Source organism: Callospermophilus lateralis, chromosome 1, assembly GCF_048772815.1.
Source record: "Callospermophilus lateralis isolate mCalLat2 chromosome 1, mCalLat2.hap1, whole genome shotgun sequence".
Classification (NCBI taxonomy): domain Eukaryota; kingdom Metazoa; phylum Chordata; class Mammalia; order Rodentia; family Sciuridae; genus Callospermophilus; species Callospermophilus lateralis.
In genome coordinates this window covers 14,222,831-14,244,089 of record NC_135305.1, presented here as the reverse complement: position 1 = coordinate 14,244,089, position 21,259 = coordinate 14,222,831, and the positions used below count along the sequence as shown (strand labels likewise).

The window sequence follows — 21,259 nt, the reverse complement described above, 5'->3', positions numbered from 1 at the left end:
TTTAAATATAGGCAAACAGATACCCACATCTGTATTTCTATTATTTCTATCATCTCTTTCCCCCTTTTGCTATATCAATGTAGTATATATTACATGCTATTCTGCACCTTGCTTGTGTTCACTTAATTTATCTTATAAGGCTTTTCATATCCGTTTATAAAGAATTTTGTCTTTTTAAAATTGGTTATATTGGCTTTTATTGTGCAGATCTCCTAGAAGCTATTTAATCAGTCTCCTATTGATGGAAATTTGGGTTACTCTTTTAAACGAAGTGGCAGTGAATAACCTTGTCCATATGTCATTTCACACCTGTGAGATTGCATCTCTTAGACAAATTACTAAAAGTGGAATTTCTGGGTCAAGTTGAGCCTTTGTAATTTTGAGAGATGTTGATGAATTGCTCTCCAGAGAGGTTGAACAAATTTACAAAATTTACACTCCAACCACAACCTGTGACAGTGTTGGTTTCTCCACACCCAAACCATTCAGTGTGCTATCCAACTTCTGGGCCTTGGTCAAAATGATAATTGCAAATGGCACCACAGGGCAGATGTAATTTGTAATTCTCTTATGTTGAGTGCTCTTGAGCATCTTCTCATTTGTTTAAGAGACATTTTTATTTCCATGAACTGTCCCTTCATAGCTTTTGCTCATTGTTAAATTGGATTGGTTGGTAGTTTTCTTATCAATTTGAAGGTACTTCTTATGTTTGAGGCAAATTAATCCTTTGCAACATGAGCTGCAAATTCTACCACAGTTTGTCTTTTGATTATGCTTATGGTGGGTTTTCTGTGTGAAATTTTGTATTTTCATTCAGTTAAATTTATCAATATTTTCTTTTGTGGACTTTGGGCCACAGTTACAAATGCTTTCTCTAAGGTGACGTAAAGACTTTCTCATGGTTTCTTCTAATACTTTGTGAATTAGCTTTCTTTTTTTTCCCCTCAAACAAATATTTGAGCTATTTTTCCTTGTTTAAATTGCAAAATACAACTTCAATTTTATTTTATTTTCCAGAAGGTACCCAGTTGAATATGATTCATTGAAGAAAACCATCTTTTCCCCTCCGGATTTGAGATCCTGCTATTACTCTCAGGTGTTTTGGGTTAACCTGGGTTTTCTGAGTTTTGGTCCAGTTCTGTACCACGCTGCTTTGCTCACCTCCTGAAAAACAGGGAGGGGTGGATCTTGTTGGGAAAAGGAAGCATAGAGGAGCTGTGGAGAGGGGAGAGGCAGAGGGTATCAAGTGAGCAGGGAGGAGCCCAGGTCAGCTGAGGTGCTGGTGAGGTGGGAATAGAACAGTAGGGCCAGGCATAGGGGCACACGGATGACATCACTTGGGGAAGGGAGAGACAGGGTGGCTTGTGCAGCAAAAGGAAGCCTATAACAGATATCCTGGGGCTACCTGGGGGCTGCTGCAAGTGGTCAAGAAGTAAAGAAGGGGGACTGTCCATGCTAGAGTCCTCATTCTTGGGTGTGCGCTTCATCTAACTACGGAGCTCAGTTGCTTTGATGGCTTGTTATCTGCTGTTGTATTCCAAAAACATCTCTGTGATGTACATATTGGAGTACTATCCCTCCAGGGATGGCATCTTACTATTTGATATTTATTTGTATTTAAAAAATTGTCATGTTTGCTGTCTTTTCTAAGTAGGAAAAATAAAAATAAATGGAAATTTCTCCAGTGTTAGCTCCCCAGGCTCTCCTCCACCTCATTGTCCCACCCCTGCTAACTCCCTACCTTCTGTCCCCCAACTCCTTGGCCAACCCTCCAGCCCAGCCCTGCCCCTAGGCTCCCCACCTCTAGCCTCTCCGTTGGACCACTCCTGCTCTTGGCTCTGCTTCCTGGATCCCAGGTCCCCTTGAGGAAGCTTCCTTGCCAGGCCGATGTGGCACCATTTCTGTTCATTGCAGCAATTGGAGTGGCTCCCTGAGGCCTTGCAAAACGAGATTAGAGACAGCTGTCTGTCTTATCTCTCTGCTGGCTGCCAACTCCAGTGAAGCCCTGATTACAGTTGCTAAGGGACCTGAAGGAACAGGAACCAGGCTCTTCCGGAGGAGCTGGCTTACCCCAGCCAGATGATCCTCCTCTCCACTCACTCAGTCTGGATGCCCAGGACCTCAGGCACCCATGTCACCTCTCTGTCTCCTACACGCAGGAATTTAGAGCTGCTTTTTGACTAGCAGCAGAAAAGGGCAGGTTTAGTGTGCAGGAGACCATGACTGGGCCTGTCTCTACAAGGGGCAGGTCAAATTCAGGGTGACCAGGAAGCCACATGCAAAGAAGGGCTCTCATGTATTCCCCCTGCCCACCTCTCCATCTGCACTCAGCTCCCACTCTGGTGCCTGGACAGCCACACAGCTGCTGTCCAGGCCCCTTAATGCTCTGTCCCCACCAGCTATCTGCTGCAGTACTCCATCCAGCTCTGGCTCTTGGAGAAACCCCATTTCCTGTCAAGTCTCCACAGAGACCTTCAGGCCTTGTGGTCTAGCCCTGGGGTACCCCTTCCTCTAAGCTGAAGTTCCCTGGTTTCGTAAGCCACCTGTGACCTTCTACCCTCATCTTCCCTGGCACATGCAGCACCCACCCTGTCCTGCATTCTCTTAGCTTTCCTGTCTCCCATCCTGCTAGGCATCCATCCCTCTAGGACCACAACTGCACACCTAGCGGGCCTGGGCGCACATGGCACTAGGTGAGGAGTGGAGGGTTCTGAGGGGGCTGGTGAGAAGCCTTGGGAAGGTCAGTGCGCAGAGAGTCCGTTCTAATCCCAGAAGCCCTTCCCTACCTTGAAGAATGAGGTTTTGATTTTGTGAAGGGAGTAAGTGCAGTTCTTTGGAGAAATGTTTGGCTTCTTTCTCATTGGCCCCAAGGGATCGTATTGTGTAGGAGAAAAAATTTAGAATGCATGAAAGTACAAAGAATACTGTAATAAATACTATTATACTTGCTGGGGAGATTCAGCCCATGCTAATGTTTCTCAGCATCAAGAAAACATGGAGGCACAGTTGAAGCCTTCTTCGAGGGCCTCTCCAGTTTCTCACTGCAGGGACACTCCCTGAACCCCGTCCATGTCCTTCACATTCTTGCTTCTCTCATATGTGAATATGACCATGTTTTTTTTTTCTGTTTACTAATTGAAAGACATTTGTTTTTCACTCTTTCTTTCAAGTAGGGCTATAGTGAATGTTCTTGAACACCTTTCTGTGCACACATACAGGGCTCTGTCTAGGAGTCTAATTTTGGGCCACAGTGAATATATTTCTCTTTTACTTGATTTTGTCAGGTGTTTGTAGCAATTTATATTCCAAACAGTGTCTGAAATTTTGTCTTCCTGTGTGAGCAGAGGACTAAAGACAAGCATAATTCATCTATTTAGACTTTCTCCCTTCTTCTTGTGATCTTTTTATTCCGTTCAGTTTTTGATAAGGCATACAACAGAAGAGAAAAGAATCAGTCAATCTGAGTTTGGTTTCTCATATACAACCCAGTTTCCCCCAGTGTCTTTACCAAACTTTGATAACCCCAATTCTGTTTTGTTTGGAAGGTGGAAAGTTGGAAGGAGGTGAAGTTCCATTTGGTTTGGGTTCATGTTTTGTCAGGCTGCAGCTGGATTGGGGGCTTGGGAACAGGTGTTCAATTACCAAGTATCATCTTTGCAGGTCAAAGGTCAGGCCTCCATCCTTCCTTTCCTGGGTGTGTCAAATGTCAAACCACACTTAGTGTTGCACAGTTGAAGTCACGATTCTGGTATTCAAGGGGGTGGAAATGGGAAGGGGGTGGTGGGCTCAGTCCTTAAGCCAGAAGCAAGGTTGGGGGAGGGGGAGATTCCTGAGCTGGGAGTGGGAAAGGGGAAAGATGTTGAGGACGTGGCTGAGAACGGAACTGAGAATCAGTCCACGGGCCAAGAGGAAGACAGGTGGACAGGAAGCTGTCTCCTGGGACATCCATTTCTTTTGTTAAACCAGCCAGATACATGCTTGCTGTGTGTGTTAAAGGACATTCCGTGTCTGACATATATAACAAATGTGTGTGCTCTATGGTGGAGCAGTGTAACCATAGCAATAATAACGGGGAGTGCTCACCCTATTTACCTCTGTTAATTCACAACACCCCTACAAGGATAGACACTCGTATCCACACTCCTTTGAAGTGAAGACACTTAGGCACAGAAGGGTTCATTCATTTGGCCAATCACACACCCAGAAAGTCTCAAGGCAGGATCTGAGCCCAGACAAGCCTGCTGTAGAACTCATGCTCTGTCCCCGGCACAATGCTTCTTAGCACAGTAGGGAAACAGTGAGTGAGTCACTAGTCCTGTTTTCATTTCTGTTTTTGAAAGCAACTCAGGAATCAGGATAAGTTAACTCTTCAATTAACATCTCTAATCTAGCTATTTAACTTCAGCATGGAAGTAGTCAATTTTGTGAGCAGAGAACTAAAGACAAGCATAATTCATCTATTTGGACTTTCTCCCTTCTTCTTGTGATCTTTTTATTCCGTTCAGTTTTTAATAAGGCATACAACGGGTTGAAGAGAAAAGAATCAGTCAATCTGAGTTTGGTTTCTCATATACAACCCAGTTTCCCCCAGTCCTGTCCCGAGCCCATACACATGCATGTGTGTACTCTCTGTCTCTTTCTATTTTAATTAGCTGGTAAAAAGGGAAATCAGTGTTATATAACTCCTTTTGCAAATGAAAAGTGGAAAACTCGGGAGTCTGGATATCTTTCTCCCCACTTGACATCAAGTATTGGTTGAGCTGTTTGGAGACATCGGGGCAGCTGTCTGGACAGCTGTTGGCCTCAGAGAGAAGCACGGTGGAGAGAGGCAGGTCCCCATGGCCCAGCTATCCTCCATTGCATCTTTACCCACACCAGAGGCAGCAGTGGGAGAGACCATGGATCTGTCTCTGTCCTGGCATCTGCAATTCTGGTGACTCATGAACCATCATTTTACTTTTGTCTGAAGAAGCAGGAATGACGAATTTCCAACTCTGTTTATCTTCTCCCCATACCTCCCCTTTAGGATGACTGCCTCATGCTGAATCCTTAATTTAAGGAAAATGGATGCTTCCCTCTGGCCTGAGAGCTGGGGATTCTTATCAAAAGTGACATTAAAAAAGTGCCAGTCTGGCCTCCCTCCTCTTCCAGGCCCATCCTTCATCACTCCTGCCTGCCTCCACCACTGTCTCCCCATCTCCAGATCTGTCTCCACTTCCTCTGTCCCTGGAGAGAAAGCATGAGCTCATTGTTTTCCAGTGAAAAACCAGATCTGGTCTCCTTCTCGCCTCGTTTGTCTGTCAGAGCTTGGAGATGGATGATCCTTCCGCCAGTGGAAACTGTACCTGGAGGAGCTGCAGACTCCTGCGTTGGGTGTCTGCATGCTGGTGGGGAGGGGGCCATGGTCAGGGCATGGCGGCTCTTGGCTCTGAACTTTCTGGAAGGTTATTAGGGATGTGATGGGAATAAGGAAACTGATTATTTACTATACCCCAAACGGTCATTTTAAGTCATACCTCACTTTCTCATTCTTTGCCACAAAAATCTGTTTCAAGCTGGAAAATTCATGAGCAAAATGGGGAAAAGCAGCCAGTAGCTAGCTGGGACGATGGGGCAATCTCAGTGACAGCTCGTTCTTTATTTCCTTTTGTGAAGAAGCGACTATGTAATGACATTAAAAAAAAATGTCTTGTTTAAAACACACAAAAAGACTCAGAGAAGGGAAAAGACATTCAGTATCCAGGAGTGAAGAAGTTAGGACTAAAAATGTTGTAGCTCCACAAACGATGAGAGGATCTTCAGCACGGAAACTTGAGGAATGTTACGTGCTACAATATTTAGTCAAGGAAAGAGTCTCTTGGTAAAGTGGTGAGAAGAACCTGGCTAGCCACAGAACGAGGAGACAGAGGAGTGGACACAGTGCTCTGTGGCGTAACGGGTTGTTGTGAGAGAGATGCATGGTGGTCACCCAGAGTGGGCCTCATTTTGATTTCTTAGTTGGAGTGTTGACCACCTGATGACGTGGACAGACAGATTCATGAGAGGTGGTTTTTCCACTATAGCCATCTTATTTATGGAGGGAGACAGGAAGGTGAGAGGGAGCTGTGGACTCCCTGGGGCTGGGAGCCTGGAGTCAGGTCCCTGTGGCCTGAGTTTCCCAGAGGGAGAAGACTATCAGGGAATGCTGTGGACTCAGGCAAGCGGCCAGGTAGAAGGAACTGTGGAAAACCGTCCAGGGGGATTCTTCACCAGATGGCAGGTGAGCTCTCAGCCAGGAAGCCGTGATGCCAAGGGAACCAACGAACTATGCCACATCTCCTCCGTCCCTTTTTGGGGACCATGTCGATCGGGGTGAGCTATGTAGGCAGAGTCTCTCGTGATATTTGTATGGACAAGATGGGGAAGTGGGCCTGCAGGAGGTAGGTCAGGAGATGGACGCAAGGCAGGCTGAAGGGTCACACCCAGAGAGCTCTCTCCTAGTGGCGGTGTGTGTGCTTGGGCAGAGCTCTGCCTTCAACGCCAGTGTGTGGGAGGATGTAGTGACAGTGGAACGAGATGGGGATGGCCTGCTGATGCGGCATGTGGGACTAATTGCTAATTTGTAGAATGACAAGATCATGATCTAAACATTTCTTCAGGGGCTGGAACTAACCAAGAGATAAAAACAACCAAAACACGAGAAAAGACAGTTTCCTAAGAACAGGATGGGGCAGAGCCCCTGCAAATGGGAACCACTGTGGCATTGCCATCTCTGGACGATGAGGCCTTGTCAGAGGGAGCCAAGCTGTGTCCCTAGAGCGATGCCACCCAGACCCAGGAGCCCATGTCTCTGTGGATTTGCATAGGTCTGATTGTGCATGGGAATGACCATGGCCAGTATCCTGTGTGACACTGGGAGAGATTGTGACTCATGGTCTGAACCTTGAGAATGACCATGTGATGATGGGTGTGACCACGTGACTGGGAGAATTTGGGAGTGTTCAGTTAGAGGAAAGGGAGATTTGGGGGTGGGGAGGTGCACGACAGTTGTCTTTAAATATTTATGGGCTGTCACATGGGAGAGGTATGGGACTCCAGCAGCACAACTAATAAATGATGTGAGCATTTATTGAATGCTCACTCTGGAGCAGGCTTCCAAGGGCTCTCTGTTACTCCTCATCAATCTTATGTGCGGAGTGCTATTATTATCTGCATTCTTGCAGATGAAGGAATGGAGGCCTGAGTGGTTGGGCAACTCCCTCAAAGGCCCCTGCTGTCCTGGGAGTGTGGACTGGGATGTGGCTGAGATCCCAACATCCTGTGCAGGGCTGGCAAACACACTGTCAGCTGTCTTTCACTTCTGTACTTCTGTGTTACTACAGAGCCAGCTTCTCTCCAGCCGGTTGGGGAGCTGTGGAAGAAAACGTCTTTGTCTTACTCTGAATAGAGCAGCAGAATCCGTAGATGCTGAAAATCCCTGCAAATGGAAAAGTTTTGCTTTGTATAAAAGGCAACATAGAAACCTAGGAAGGTCCCCCACTTCCCTTCAGAAGAGCTTGACTTTTCCCAATCTCTTTTCACACATGCAATGTCCTGGAGCGCGTAGAAGTGGGCCACAGGTTGGAGCCCCACCTTTGCCACCTCAGCTGTGCCACTGGTGAGCAGGGTACCTCTCTAAACCTTTATGCCCCCATCTGTGAAATGGGGCTAATAACAGTGCCCAGCTTTTGGGATTAAATGAGAACATGCATCATAAAATACCTTGTGCAGTACCCAACTCAGACAACATTCACGTAACAGCAGCCATTGTTAATATGAGTGACCATACTGAAAATATCGTGTTGGCCATCAAGAGGACGAAGATGAAAAAGCACCTCTATCTCAAAGCTTTTACTACAGATAGAAATACATGATTCATAAACAAATAACTATACTATTATAACAGCAGCCAGCAGAAGGCATTTAGGTGAAGGGTCAGAAAGGTGGTGGCAGTGCAGATGAGGGGTGACGGGTTTGGAAGTGAAATTCTGTGTGCTTGATCTGGAGGGTCCCCTGAACACTACTCATAACAAACACTAATGTAACACGGAGTGGAAGGGAATTAAATATTCAGGATTCCATCGACGCACTGCATGCAAAACCACATTAAAAGGGCAGGCCGGCGGGTTCCACAAGCACAGACAACAATGCACACAAAATGGAGTGCCTCTGAAGGCATTAAAAATAAAAACGTAGCTAACACTTTTCCTCCGACTGAGGAGAAGAAAAACATTCTTTCTGGCTGGGCCTGCAGCAGCTATAAGCCTTGCAAATTTTTCATCTCAGAACATCTGGGAGGAGCAGAAGGCGCTAAAGAGAAGACAGGGGGAGGTGGCGGGGAGATTTCTTATAATGAGCCTTTGTGAAGAGTTGCCTCTTCAATAAGGAGAGCCCTTGCCAATGTCCCTGGTCTTGCTGGTCAGTGGAGCTTGCAACCGTGCGCCTTCCCTGCCTCTTCCCATTTCTGCCACCCAGGGGGTTGCGGGCTCCCCCAGCCGTCTGCCCTCCTGGGCCCTTGGGATGGCCCTGGTTTGCACTTTTCATCACTGACAAGATTTTGCTTCTAATCCCAAACCTAGAACCCCCTGAACGCCTTGCTCCTCCACCCCTCCCCCACTTTGTGGCCTTCTTAAGAATTCGACCGACACAATGAGAAATGGCTTTCCTAATCTACTAAAGAAAACTCTCCCTGCTTCTTCTCCCTGCTAAGATGTAATTTTGACTTTTTTTTTCCCCTTTGAGAAAATGCTCTTTAAAGAGGAGACAAAGTTGGAGTCTTGAAGCTCCAATGGGTTTCATCTCTTTTTGTTGTTGGCTTTCCATTTTCTTCCGTGGCTTCTTTCTGCTCTCTATTTAATCTTTCTTTATTAAGCACAGAGCACTTAGCCAGGCCTCAGGCTGCCAGCCCAGTGGGCGACACCGACGTGACAGTGAGACTTACCAGGCTGACCTGGGGGCAGGCCAGGGCCTGGCAGCGGGAGAGCCCAGGTGGGTTGGGGCACCAGGGAAATGGGAGCCACATGCAGGGCAGGACTGATGTTTCTTCCCTCCTCTGCCCATCCGCCCTCTTGGTCTTCCTCCATCAGTGAGAGGCGGGGTCCTTCCAAGTGCAAGGGCTGTGGCTACAAAAAGAATCCTATTTCCCAGCGACTCTTCCAGCAAGCATGAATCCTGGCTCTGATGTCTGAGACCTGGTGTGAGGGAGGCTGGAATTTGCATCCCTCCTTGCTGGCTGAGTGGCTTTGGGTAGGGCCTTCATCTTTCCAAACTCTCTCTCCTTTGTAGGGATGGTGCTGTAGCGCTTTCTTCCGGAGGCTCTTGTGGTGACAGGGGATGCCATGTGGGCATCTAGCATCTGCTAGGCATGGATTCGATTTTTTTGTTGTTGCTTAAAGAACACAACTTTGGGATGAAATAGATACATGGACTCTTAAGAAGTGAACCAGTTCCTCCGTGTCAGTGAGTTGAGTGAACGTCAGAGGGGGAGAGAACACAGCGGAACTGAAAAGAAGGAGGGGGGGCCCTCCTCCCTTGGGTGCTGATGTGACCCTTCAAAGTAGCCTCAAGACTGAAATGCACCGATTCCTTTACTAGGTTCCACTCCCAGGGTTTTCACACACATGCGCCACATCCGCTACTGTCCTCTGAGTCCTTGTTCTTACTTTGGGTCCTCTAGACAGGGAGGGAGACCTGGTGGGTGCCGCCAGCTTGCCCCAGAGCGTCCACTGCAGCAGCAGCTGTAGCCAGAAGCACAGGAGGGCTGCGGAGCTGTGGTGCAGGCTCCAATTCTGTCCACAAACATGCCATGTTCATTTCAAGGTGTCCTGCCAACACAGCTTATGAGTGGACACCCTGGTGCTCCTTTGCTGGTAGCTCCCAGACATGGCTTCATAGGAAAGACCAGCAGATACTTGGAGCCAGTTATTTAATTTCCCAGGTAGACCGCATGATCAAGTAACAGATCCCGAGGATTATTTTTCATCCGTTCAGATGTGTGTTGAGGACTTTCCATGTGCCTATTGGCTGTGCCTGGCCTGGGGCGGAAGGTAATCAAGAAGCCTAATTTCCGATTTTGATGAACTCACAGTCCAGGGCTACAAATTGCTGTTTGAATGAAAAACGATTTGGGGTTAAATGAGTTTAGGAATGTCTGCATCGTGTAACTGTCCCTGTTTGGGGGAGTCACAATATATATTTCTTAGAATCCTGCAATAAGTAAACCTTTTACAAGTTGTTTAAAACATTTTTTTCTAAATACATTTGATCGCCACAGGCCCAGCCCACCTCATCCCTTTTAGAGTGATTGGGGAGGGGGCGGGGTCCTCTGTTGGGTTCTTGCTCAGGCTGCCCAGGGCAGCCCCAGGTGCAGGTGTCTGTGGATCACAGCTTTCCACTTCCTCCGGAGCCACCTTGGGTCCTTCAGGCTCTGCTGGGCATCTCGTTTCTCTAGGGCTCCTCGGCAGCTGAGGGCCCCTCTGGCCTGCAGGAAGGGGTTGTGGAATCTCACTCACACTCAGAGGTTAGCAACTCAGGATGGCCCCTTCAGACTGATTTTTTAAAAGCTTTGGAAATGAGAGGCTAAGAGAACAGTATAGGACGCAGAGGGAGTGCTCTGTAGGGGAGACTGGAGGACCGTGGCCCCTGTCTAGGGAGGATGACTATGTGGGGTGATCAGGCCCCAGCCCTGCCTCTCAATCCGCTCTATCGAGGAAGGGCCTGCTTGGTATGTCACCCTCAGTGACAGTACTCTGACCACGCCTTGTTGAGAGCTGATGCAGGGAGAGGGGAACCACAGGCTGGTATTGCTGTGGGGTGTGCCCAGCACCCAGGACCCTCTGTCCAGCACTCAGGCTCCTGCCCGTCGCTGGCCCCTCCCCAGTGCTGCTTCTTCAGAGCTCATGGCACAGCTCCACTCGGCCCTGGGTGGGGGCTCTCACGCTGGCGCCCGGGGTCTTGAAGGGCTTGCAGTGGAGAAAAAGGAACCATGGCCTCTCCTCACTGTGCTTCCACGTGGCTCCCCTGGCCACGAGATGACCCTGAGAGGTGGAAGTTGAGGAAGCACTGGACTCCCAGGAAGCTGGAGGGATGCACTTGGAAGGGGTGAGGACCAGGGAGATGCGAGGGGAAAGAGCTCCGGCTGCCCCTCTGCCTGCCCTGCGCCTTCTGCACCTGCTCTGAGCACCTTCGCCTGCGCTCTGGCTCCCAGGGGCTGCAGTCCTGGGCGGAGTGGGCAGGAGACGGGACATGGGAGCAGTGAGAGGCTGGGTGTGTCCTCCCTGGCCCCTCACCACAGGCTGGCTGTGACCCTCCCTCCACATGGCCACCCCCTCCAGGTTCTGGCCACAGCTCCCGTCTCTGCCCTTCCAGCCTTAGGGCTATTCCAGTAGCTGAGCCTTCTGTTGCCAGCTTTAGGTCCCTTGTACAGCCCTTCTCTAGTCTCTTCATATCCTGTGCTCAGCTGTGGAAATTGTCCACCACCAATGTTTTTTTTTTTTTTTTTTCAATCGAGGAAAGAACACTTAACAGGAGATCTGCCCTCTTAACAGATTTCTAGTGTGATACAGTATTGTTACACACACTGTAAAGGAGACCTCCAGAATTTACTCATCTTGCCTGAAATTTCATGCCTGTGTCAATACCTCTTCATTTCCCCTCCCCACCTTTTTATTCTCTGCTTCTGTGAGTTTGACTAGTTTAAACCCCTTGCAGAAGTGAATTATGCCAAATTTGATTCTTCCCTGTTATCATGTGTGGCAGCATCTCCTTTTTAAAGGCTGAATATTATTCCTTTGTATGCACACACCACATTTTGTCTATACATTCCCCCATTTGTGGGTATTTTTCTTGGCTGTCGTGAATAATGCTGCATTGAACCTGGGAGTGCAGACATCTCTTTGTGACACTGATTGTGATTCGTTTGGTTTTATACCTGGAAGTAGAACCTTGTGAGGAACCTCCATACTGTTTTTCACAGTGGCTGTACCAATTTACATTCCTATTAAGAGAGCTCAAGGATTTCAATTTCTCTACCTCCTTGCCAACATTTGTTATCTTTTGTCTTTTTTTTTTTTTTTTTTTTGATGGTAGCCATTGTAACAGGTGTAGAGTGATAGCTCACTGTGGTTTGAATTGCATTTCCCTGGTGATTAGGGATGTTGAGTACCTTCTTGTGTACCTGTTGATCATTTAAATGTCTTCTTTGGAGAAAGGTCTGTTCAAACCCCTTTTCTACTTTAAATCAGGTTATTGTATTATATGCCACTGAACTAGGCTGTCATTTTTTAAAGCCATGGTTACCTGTTTGAGTGTCCTGTGCCTGCTGAGACTCTGACATGTGGATAGGAGGGTCAACCAGCTCAGAAGGCAGAGCATGACTGAGGTGGCAGGAGGGGCCTATGCCCAGGCTCCCCTCCCAGTTCCAGTTGTGGCTTCCTGGGGGGGGGGGGCTGTGAGTGAGAGCTGGAATTCGGTGTTGGTAGGGGGTTTGAGCTCCTTTCCAGGTGAGGCTGTGGGCTTCCTCCTTGCCTTTCAGGTAACCCCTCTGCATCTTTTGTTGTAGGAAAACCTGTTTGGACTGGAAGCCCATGTTCTGGGCACACGTGTTGGGTGCCCAGATGGTCCTGAATTTACAAAAGCTCACCACACTGACAGGACCTGCAGACACATGGATAAATATTTTGCCTTTCTTCTTAGGCAATATTTGAGTCTTTCAAATTTAATTGCTGTCAAAGGCAGGAGATTTACCGCCCCTGAGGCAGAGCGAGTAGTGTGGGCCTCCAGCTGGGCTGCCGTTGCTGCTCCCCTGGCCCCTGGCAGCCCCTGCATTGCCCCTTCTTCTGCTTCTTGCTCTGGCCCAGAGTCCAGTGGCCTCTGCCCTCATTGGCTGGGAGGGCTTCGGGTTCAAGAGGCTAAAGGATCTGTCTGCAGTTCACCTGGAACCTGTGGCGACTTGTTAAGTGTGTTGAGGTTGAGAGCAAAAAAACCAGGTACTTTTCTCAGAATGATTGACAGGCATCCTAGAGGCTATCGAGAGTGGAATCCAGTTTTGTACTCCAAAGATAGGTCCAGGGACTGTTTTGTTCCATCCTGAAATCATTGCACAGAGGGCTGCTGCTAGTTTGTATGGCACTTTTAAAAAAATTATATAAGGCAGCCCTTCTCCCAAAAGCAGCCTCCCACACCCCACCATAGTGCAAGGCTTGGCAAGCAGAGCAGTGCTAAATTTCAGCACCCAATTATCCCCAGGAGGGGCCCTTGTGCAGGGTACAACATGCCCAACTGTACATGTCCAAGGCAGTTGCTGATGTATTTTTGTTACTATTTCTACTCTTTATGTCTTCCTCTTCTTTTTCTTTTCTACACTCCCCCGCCCCCACCAGACCATTGCCCTTGGATTACATTTTCCGAGTACATGAGACACTATCTTGTGATCATACGTGGTTTTCTTCTACCTCAGTCTGATTGTTAAGTCAGCCAGGGTAGAGGTCTTTGATACGGTCTCCTAGAGATCTGGGGCAATCACCTCCTCGTATTCACTACGTCCTAGCTGGCCTCGGTTATATTAAATCCTTGCGTGTAATGAAAGCAGGTGGATTCTTTGCCCACGGCGGTTTTGGCCAAGGGCACCTCATATTTCTCAAGCCTTTCTTCCAAGCACCTGGTGTTGTGTTTACCTTGTGCGGGAAGATAAAGAAGAATGAATAAGACAACATCCCTGTCCTTGAGAAACTCACAATCGAGTAGGGGAGCGAAGTGCGTAGACGCATAAATCACAGCCCCTCTGTGTGTCCCCTGCAGAGGGGGAAGCTCAGGGAGTAAGGAGGAGAAGGGAGCAGCCCCAGGTTTGTGCTGCTGTTGGACGCTCCCAGGTGCCCATGAGGAGCTGCCCTGGAGCTGCCTCATAGGAGGCACATGAGGACAACACCAAACACCAGTGTTCAGGGGAAGGCAGGCAGGGAGGACAGGTGAGGTGGCGAGATGGGTCACATCACAGGTGGTGGGAAGGTTTTTCCAGCTGGATCCTAGGGTGCGTGGAGGTTGGGGCCCAAGGAGAGGCTGGGGCTTTATGCCTGAGGAGTGTGGGGTTCATCCTGCATGTAGTAGAGGTCACCAGAGGCCTTTGAGCAGGCAGGGAATGGTGTGGTTGCATTTCCTTTGTGGAGTGCACTTCGAGTGGGAGGCTGGCCTCATGGAGGGAGGCTAGGGCACCTACTTCCTTAGGCAGCATTGAATCTGCCAGACCCTCTACTATTATGCTAATAGGAACACCGGGGTCATCCAATGAATTAAATGAGCATCCCTAACACTTGTCCACAGCGGTTTTGGCCAATGGACAATCCCTGCACTTGTCCCTGTGGTGGGACAAGTGCAGAACATGCGAATGGCTTCCAGGTGTGATAGAAACGCTGGTTCCTTTGGCTCTCAGGGGGCCTGGGCCAGGTGACCCTGTGTGCACCATGACATGTGTAAAGTTGGAAACCAGTGGTCTATGGAGTGGTTGGCAAGTCTCTCCACCTAGTGAATTCCCAGCCAATGTGGGAATATATATGACAGCAGAATGAGATACAATTCTTATTACACACATAGAGCACAATTTTTCATATCTCTGGTTGTCTACATAGTGTATTCTAGGTGATGTTATCTTAAGAGACTACCATCCTATATGCACCTGGCTTTGACTGAAATGTTATGCCACACGTGGCTATACCAGGACAACTACTATGTGGAAGTGAGAACAGAGGAGAGACTATACTCTGAAGTACAACAGACAGAATTTGAGACCATTTGATGTCTCCAAAGGAAGCAGAGGCAGAAAGGAGGAGGAGGAGATGTGGGGTCGACACAGTAGTCTGGATGGAGGTGATGCTATTAATGGAAATTGCTGAGAATTTGGAGTGTGCAGGTTTGAGGTGTGGATCTCAGTAGAGGAAGTGGGGACTGGTGGACACCTGTTCCAGATGTTTAGCAAGTCAAGGAAGGAGGATGGAGGGACACAGGTGTGACAAGGTGTGTATAGGAGAAATACCAGAGCATATGAGAGGCTGCAGGAGTTTGTGGGTTAAGGGCACAGAGGTAGAGGGTTGAGAAACTGGACATAAGCAAGAGAGTGCAAACTACTTTCTAGAACTTTATCTCTTTGGATAGTGTCTGTCCTATTAGTGGAATGTCTGCCAATAACTGGCAAGTGGGCAGTTGTCCAGCTATGATTTACAATAAGGCATCAGTTGCACGAGGTACTGTCTAAATTATTGCACCCCACCAATTGCCAGTTTCCTTGCTGACAGTGGGCCAGGGGGTCAAACAATTCAATCAGGTGCCACCGGTTATAAATTGAAAATCAGTGGGGTGCAAAATGGATTACCATAAAAATCCATTCAGGTGCAAAACCAAATTTCAAAACCCCTAACCTTTAAAAACCACTCCTTTCCTGATTCTTCACAATGCCCTGACATTGAGTTTTAATATCCTTCAGATAAGCAAACGTCAATAGAAATGCTTGCTGGAGACCAAAAGTAACAAGGGAAAACCTCCCAGTTGGGCTTTCCTTTTGGAATTTGCAAACATGGTGGATTTTTGAATGAATGCATTGACAGTTCTTTAGATTCCCTGAAGTCCAAGTTCTCAAACTTCAGCATGAAAACAGAATTGTCTGGAGGGCTTAAAAAGATTCAACTAGGTTTTACTTGGAGTTTCTGATTCAGTAGATTTGGGGTTGGGTCTGAGAAGTGGCATTTTTAGAAGCTCTTAGAGGATGCTAATGCTACTGGACCTGGGACCACATTTTGCAAATCTCTGCCCTAAGATATGGAAACATTTTGATCATTTGACCAGCAAAGCATGCTTTGGTTCATAACCATTTGTCAGAAAGTGGACCAGATGTTGAGTCTAAGGGCCCATAGATTTGTTCAAGAAACCCGAGAAAGGACTGATTCCAAGAGATACCGATTGATTTGAGTGCTTTGTGGTCAGAGGTGAGGTTGAAAAAGAAGGAGGTAGAAAAGGGGAGAAGCCCCCTTAGCTCATTGTTCCAGAAGACTGTGTACTAACAGCACAAATAACACCACTGAGGCAGAAGCCTGGTCCCTGTGTGGAAACTGTTCCTGGGTTTCGGTGCTGATCTTCCTCTTTGGAAGGAAAGAGTTTGGTTAGACCAACCTTCCTCTGGGTGTTGTTTTTTAACAACTAGCTTCGAGCAGCCTATAGTCTGGCTCTTCCACCTCTGCTTTGACCCCAGAGATACATTTTTCTGTCTAAATCAATGCTGTTTGATTGTGGTTCCACTCTCTTGCTGTTTTTGAGTCCAGTTATCACTTTGTATAGATTCTAGGTATCACGGGGCACAATATGAAACAAATCTCTTTCTCCAGGATGGAAAAAAAAAATGGATCCCAGAACTGCTCCGGAAGTGGTTGCTGCCTCATTAACATTTGGCTTTCGTCTCTCTTTTCCAGGAGAAATTGAACGCTGCACGTACATCAAGTACCACTACTCCTCAGCAACCATCCCTAGGAACCTCACTTTCAACATCACCAAGACCATCCGTCAGGACGAGTGGCATGCCCTGCGTAAGTACACCTGTGTCTTTGCCTGTGACTGCGCTGTGAGGTCACTTTTGGAGGGATTAAAAGGCTGGAGGCACCTCCTTCTGGGATCTGTGGATAGTCTCAGGTCATTGTAGGGGTTCTTACGTGCTGATATCTAGAGGTCAAAATTGCCTCAATTGGTTTTGATTGCATTAGAAATTTGGGGGGTTTGTTTCCAAAATTAAGAAAAAAGCCAAACCAAACCAAAAGCAAAATCACTAGCAGTTAGACAGTGTCCTTATGTCCCTGTCCTGGTAGGCATCTAGGATTTCACCTACCTGATTGAACATGCTCTTGGGATTTCACTCCAGCATGTCTCCACGTTGCTTGGAATCATTGTGGCAACCTGCTAGTCCCTTGTGTCATCATTTGTAAAGAGTGAGAGTGGCTAGTGGATGCGGGGATTTGCACCTGGGTAGGGTCACTGAGAGGGAGGACCTGGCCTCATGAATTTCAAAACATCCCTATTTTGAATGATAGACATTGGGCCTGGCTCACCGTGATTGCTCAGCATAGGTCAGATTATCTGTGTCCATTGGTTAGGGAATTTCTTGGCCAGAGATACCCAGAGACTTAAATTACAGTGAGAGGCTGATGGCTGACTTAATGAGTAAACAGAGCTAGTTGGCTATTTTTATTCTTCTGCTCCATGGGGATCTGCTGCCTGTCTGTGGCAGGAGAGCTCTCCCTTGTCGCTGGCACATTTCTTCATGCCAACCCCTTCATCCTGTGAGTAGGCACTGTGCCACCTCTGTTCCTTTTGTTAGACATTCCTATTCCATTTTTTTCTCACCCAAGGCCCTTAACTAAGGTTAAAGTTCAGATTGCATTTTTCATGAGAAGGTGCATTCTTTTATTGTTTCCTTGTATTAAGGATCGCTTAATTGTTGAGATTTGAAGAAGGCAGCTCTTCAGGCCAAAGCATCTTTCTTCTCTTTATTGTTGTTTAGGTATCATTTGTGTTTGTGTGTGTGTGTGTGTGTGTTGGTGGAGGTCACCAGTGTTTGGTTTAACTTGGGGATGGAGAGTGGGGATGTGGGAGAGATAAATAAAGCTAAAACAGAATGATCACTCATTAGTCTCAGGAAAAAATTGGGTGTCCAGATGATTGTTATTCAGTGCTTCTGGCCTGAAATGACAGAGCAGTGCCAGCAGATGGGACAGCTTTACTGTTGCTCCTATGAGATATAGCTATTAGGAGGGACACTAGCCAGCATGTGGGGATACAGAGCTAATGTTCAAAGAGCATTCCCATGTGCTAGACATTGAGCTAAGCATGCCACATATTTATTTCATTTTAATGTGAGATTTGCCTTAGAAAGTCTAGTAATTAGGGGTGTTAATTTCTTTTTGGAGGTAGACCTGTAAGGACACCCAAATAGAAATAATATAATAGTTGCTTATTTCCCATAATTCATTGGTCTAGTATAGCCACTTAATAGGATCCAAAATGCAATGTTCAAGAGATATAAGTCCTGTTGATTAACCATCTAAAAATAACAGATTATGGTGTTCACAAGAGGATTCAGAATCTCAGAAGGAAGAAGTTGTTGACACTGCAGTTTCAATTCAAATGAACTCAGTTTAACCAGAATTATGGAGTTTCTCTATGTACCAGGCACATAGTGGATAGCCAAGCCACAGGGAGCTCTTTTAAGAAGCTCGAGTCGGGGGCGGAGAAGTGGGGGGTTGGAGAGAAACATTCACAAAGCAAATAATTACAAGGCAATGAGATAATTACAATATAGTAGAATTGCTTCGAGCAATTAAGATAGTTTGTGGAATTTTTTTTTTTTTCAGCAAGAGGTAGAATTATTTCAGTGTAGATTTCACAAATAAACTTCAAGGGAAACCTGGTAGAACTCTTTTGGCTGTATACACTGTAGATGTCTAGAATTCAAAGAGGTTACCCATGGAGGCATCACTGAGAACATGTCACATGGCATCAGCAAAGACAGAGAGCTTTGTGGGGTCCTCTTTGTGTCTCCAGGGTGCTTATTCTCCAGCTAGAGTGCTGTTGGGTTCTGAAAAGTCTAGTGTGCAGCTTATGCTGCGAATTGAGGTGCTAACATCTATTTTTAACTGATAAAAGCTATGTCAACCATTGATACATGTCAAGGTCTCCGGTACATGGTGCCGGGTGAAGCCCATGCTCCCCTTTGGCGAGGGATTCATCTGCTTCTTTGACAAAGTTGCCCAACAGGTTGTTAACCAGGCAGAGAACATTTGCTGTGTTTGACATCGATAACAGCTATTTTTAGCCAGAGGGCAGGTGAGCATCTGTCACAATTGAAGTTGGTACCAAGCATAATTAGGAATGCTCGCATGATAGCGAAGCTCAGTGTGTATCCATGTTAGAATTCAAAGGTCAAGCAGTGATGACATGAGGTGGGAAATGGGCACAGAAGCTGTCTTTGAAATAAAATGGAAGCAATTAAAAATTAGCAAACTCCTATGGTCAAGTATTCAAGATGAAAAGAAAACTGATTTCTTTACCTGTTTTGAGAGTCCTGTGCTCTTGAAGGGGGATCAAATTAATTCATTTGATACTAGGTTGGTAATATCTTACATTCTATAATTTTTCTCAGTAGGATAATGTTTGCCCAAGGAAGGAAATTTGAGGGTCGTTGGTTTTTTGTTTGTTTGTTTTCTTGTGAAACAACTTCTATATGGCAAATGTTTGGACTTTGGTTAACCTTGGTTGCATAATTTTTTATCAGGAATTTGCATACAGTCTGACCACTATTGTAGAAAAAAACATTTTTAGATAGGAAAAAGCACATTTGGTTTTGAACTATGTTAAAATTGTTGAAAAGTTAACCCCACCACTTGCAGCCTCAACTGCTGCATTCAATCACCTCATGCTTAGGTGAAGACAAGGTGAGAGAATACAATTATCTGTAGGCCACTAGGCTTACAAATCCAAGTGTGCAGAATTAAACCCATGGGAACTAAAGGTCTGAGGATCAGAGCTGTGCACCTGTTGGGGAGGGTGGGAGGGGGAAGGGAGTGGTCTTTGTGTCCGAGGTTCAGATGCTGAGTTCTCTGGGTGAGCTGGTGACCAGGGCTTCTGACCCTGGCTGAGACGGGGATTGCTGCTGAGGTCCATGGGGGCCTGTTTGTCCTTCCTCCCTGGGAGAAGCAGAGTGTCCAGATGTGAGATCCATGTCCTCATCGGCCCAGGCCTGGCTCTTCACTGCTGCCCTCCTTCAGTCCTGGTGACACAGGTGTGCAGCAGGGATGGGTGGGTGCCTCTGTGGGGGGCTGCAGGTGCTCTGATCTCCTTGCCCAGACCTTCCTAACATCTCCAGGGCCAGAGCAGGACAGGAGAGTATCACTGGCCAGTTAGGAGGGGACAGGAAGCCTCAGGAGGTGAACTTGGCAGACACCACGCCTTGGCTGGGTTGTTGATTTGCTTTGAATGAGGAAGACTGGTCACCAGGGCAGGGAAGCTGACTGGCCCTGCAGTGGCAGTGGCAGGGCTGCTTCTTCTCCTCTCACTAGCTGTGTCCCCACAGGCTTCTCCTAACCTATGGCTCAGTTTGAGGTAGCAGCCCTTGCTTGGAGAATTCCATGTCCTCGAGCAACCCCAAGAGCCCTGAAGGCCATTCCAAGTGGCTCTGCCTTTGTTCAGGAAGCTGCCACAGCATCCTTTGGCCTGGACACTGGATCAGTGACAGGGCAAGTGGGAGAGGGGAGCCTGGGTGGCCTGTGACAGGGACTGGGCGGCTGTGGTGGGCTGACAGGGCCACTGCGACAGAGCCTGTCTGAGGCCGCAGGGCACACACCTGCTCTCAGGTGTGAGGAGGGTGGCTCTTCCTGCCCTGATCTGATCTGCTTGGCAGGGACAAAGAGGGCCGCTGTAACTAAGGAGCCCCGGCCAGAGCCCTGGACTCAGTCACCATGCTGTGAGCTCAGGGTTCTCACTCTGCCCGGTGAGGGCAAGATGGGGGCTTTAGCCCGCAACTGATTGTCCCTGGCAGTGAGAATCCAGAAGCTGGGCTCCACTTTGCTGCGGTCAGAGCTTCTCCCTTATCTTTTGAGAAGCTGCAAACAAAGGATGCTGGAAGTTCTTGTTTTTTTTTTTTTTTTTTTTTTTAAGTCTCCATCTGTCAGAATTGAGGGTTCAACGAATCAGATTGGGTGGTCACAGGGCACCTTTCCAGCTGGCCTGGGGACGGAGGGAGGGAGGGGGGAGAGAGGTGTGCTTTCCTCTCGTGATTTCCCTGGTCCCAGCCTGCAACCACACCCAGCTCACAGGGCAGACCTGCGGGGGTGCCTCAGGTGTGCCCAGCAGGAAACAGAAACAAGCAGAGCAGGTGCCTCCCTCTACAGCAAGGGAGTGGAGAGTCCTGCCCCTTTGTCCTGTTACCAGTGGGGCAGAGGATGTCAGTACCAAGGAGCCATCTTGAAGCTGGGTTAAAGGAGCATGGGAAAGTCTAGCTTGGCCAGAAGAAGGAGGAGCAGAAATTGGAGGGGGCGGGGGGTGTGTGGAAATGGAGACTTTGTGGATGACCAAGCACATTTGAGGGGACCCACCACTAAGAGGGATAAGAAATCACAATCCAGAACCATCTTGCCTGCTTAGACACCTGAGTGACTTCTCAGCTCCCCGAAATTCTTCATCTCTCACTCTTGCCTGCAGGTTAGCTCTGTCT

At 47.6% G+C, this 21,259-nt stretch overlaps 1 protein-coding gene across 1 annotated transcript in view; it reads left to right on the top strand.

Annotated features, from left to right (window-relative positions):
• The window catches only part of Tmem178b (transmembrane protein 178B), a 351,038-nt gene that overhangs the window by 93,860 nt on the left and 235,919 nt on the right, over positions 1–21,259 (top strand). Inside the window, exon 2 of the mRNA XM_076832497.2 lies at positions 16,470–16,583. Within this exon, the coding sequence (XP_076688612.1) occupies positions 16,470–16,583 (114 nt within the window). The remainder of the gene's footprint in view (positions 1–16,469; positions 16,584–21,259) is intronic.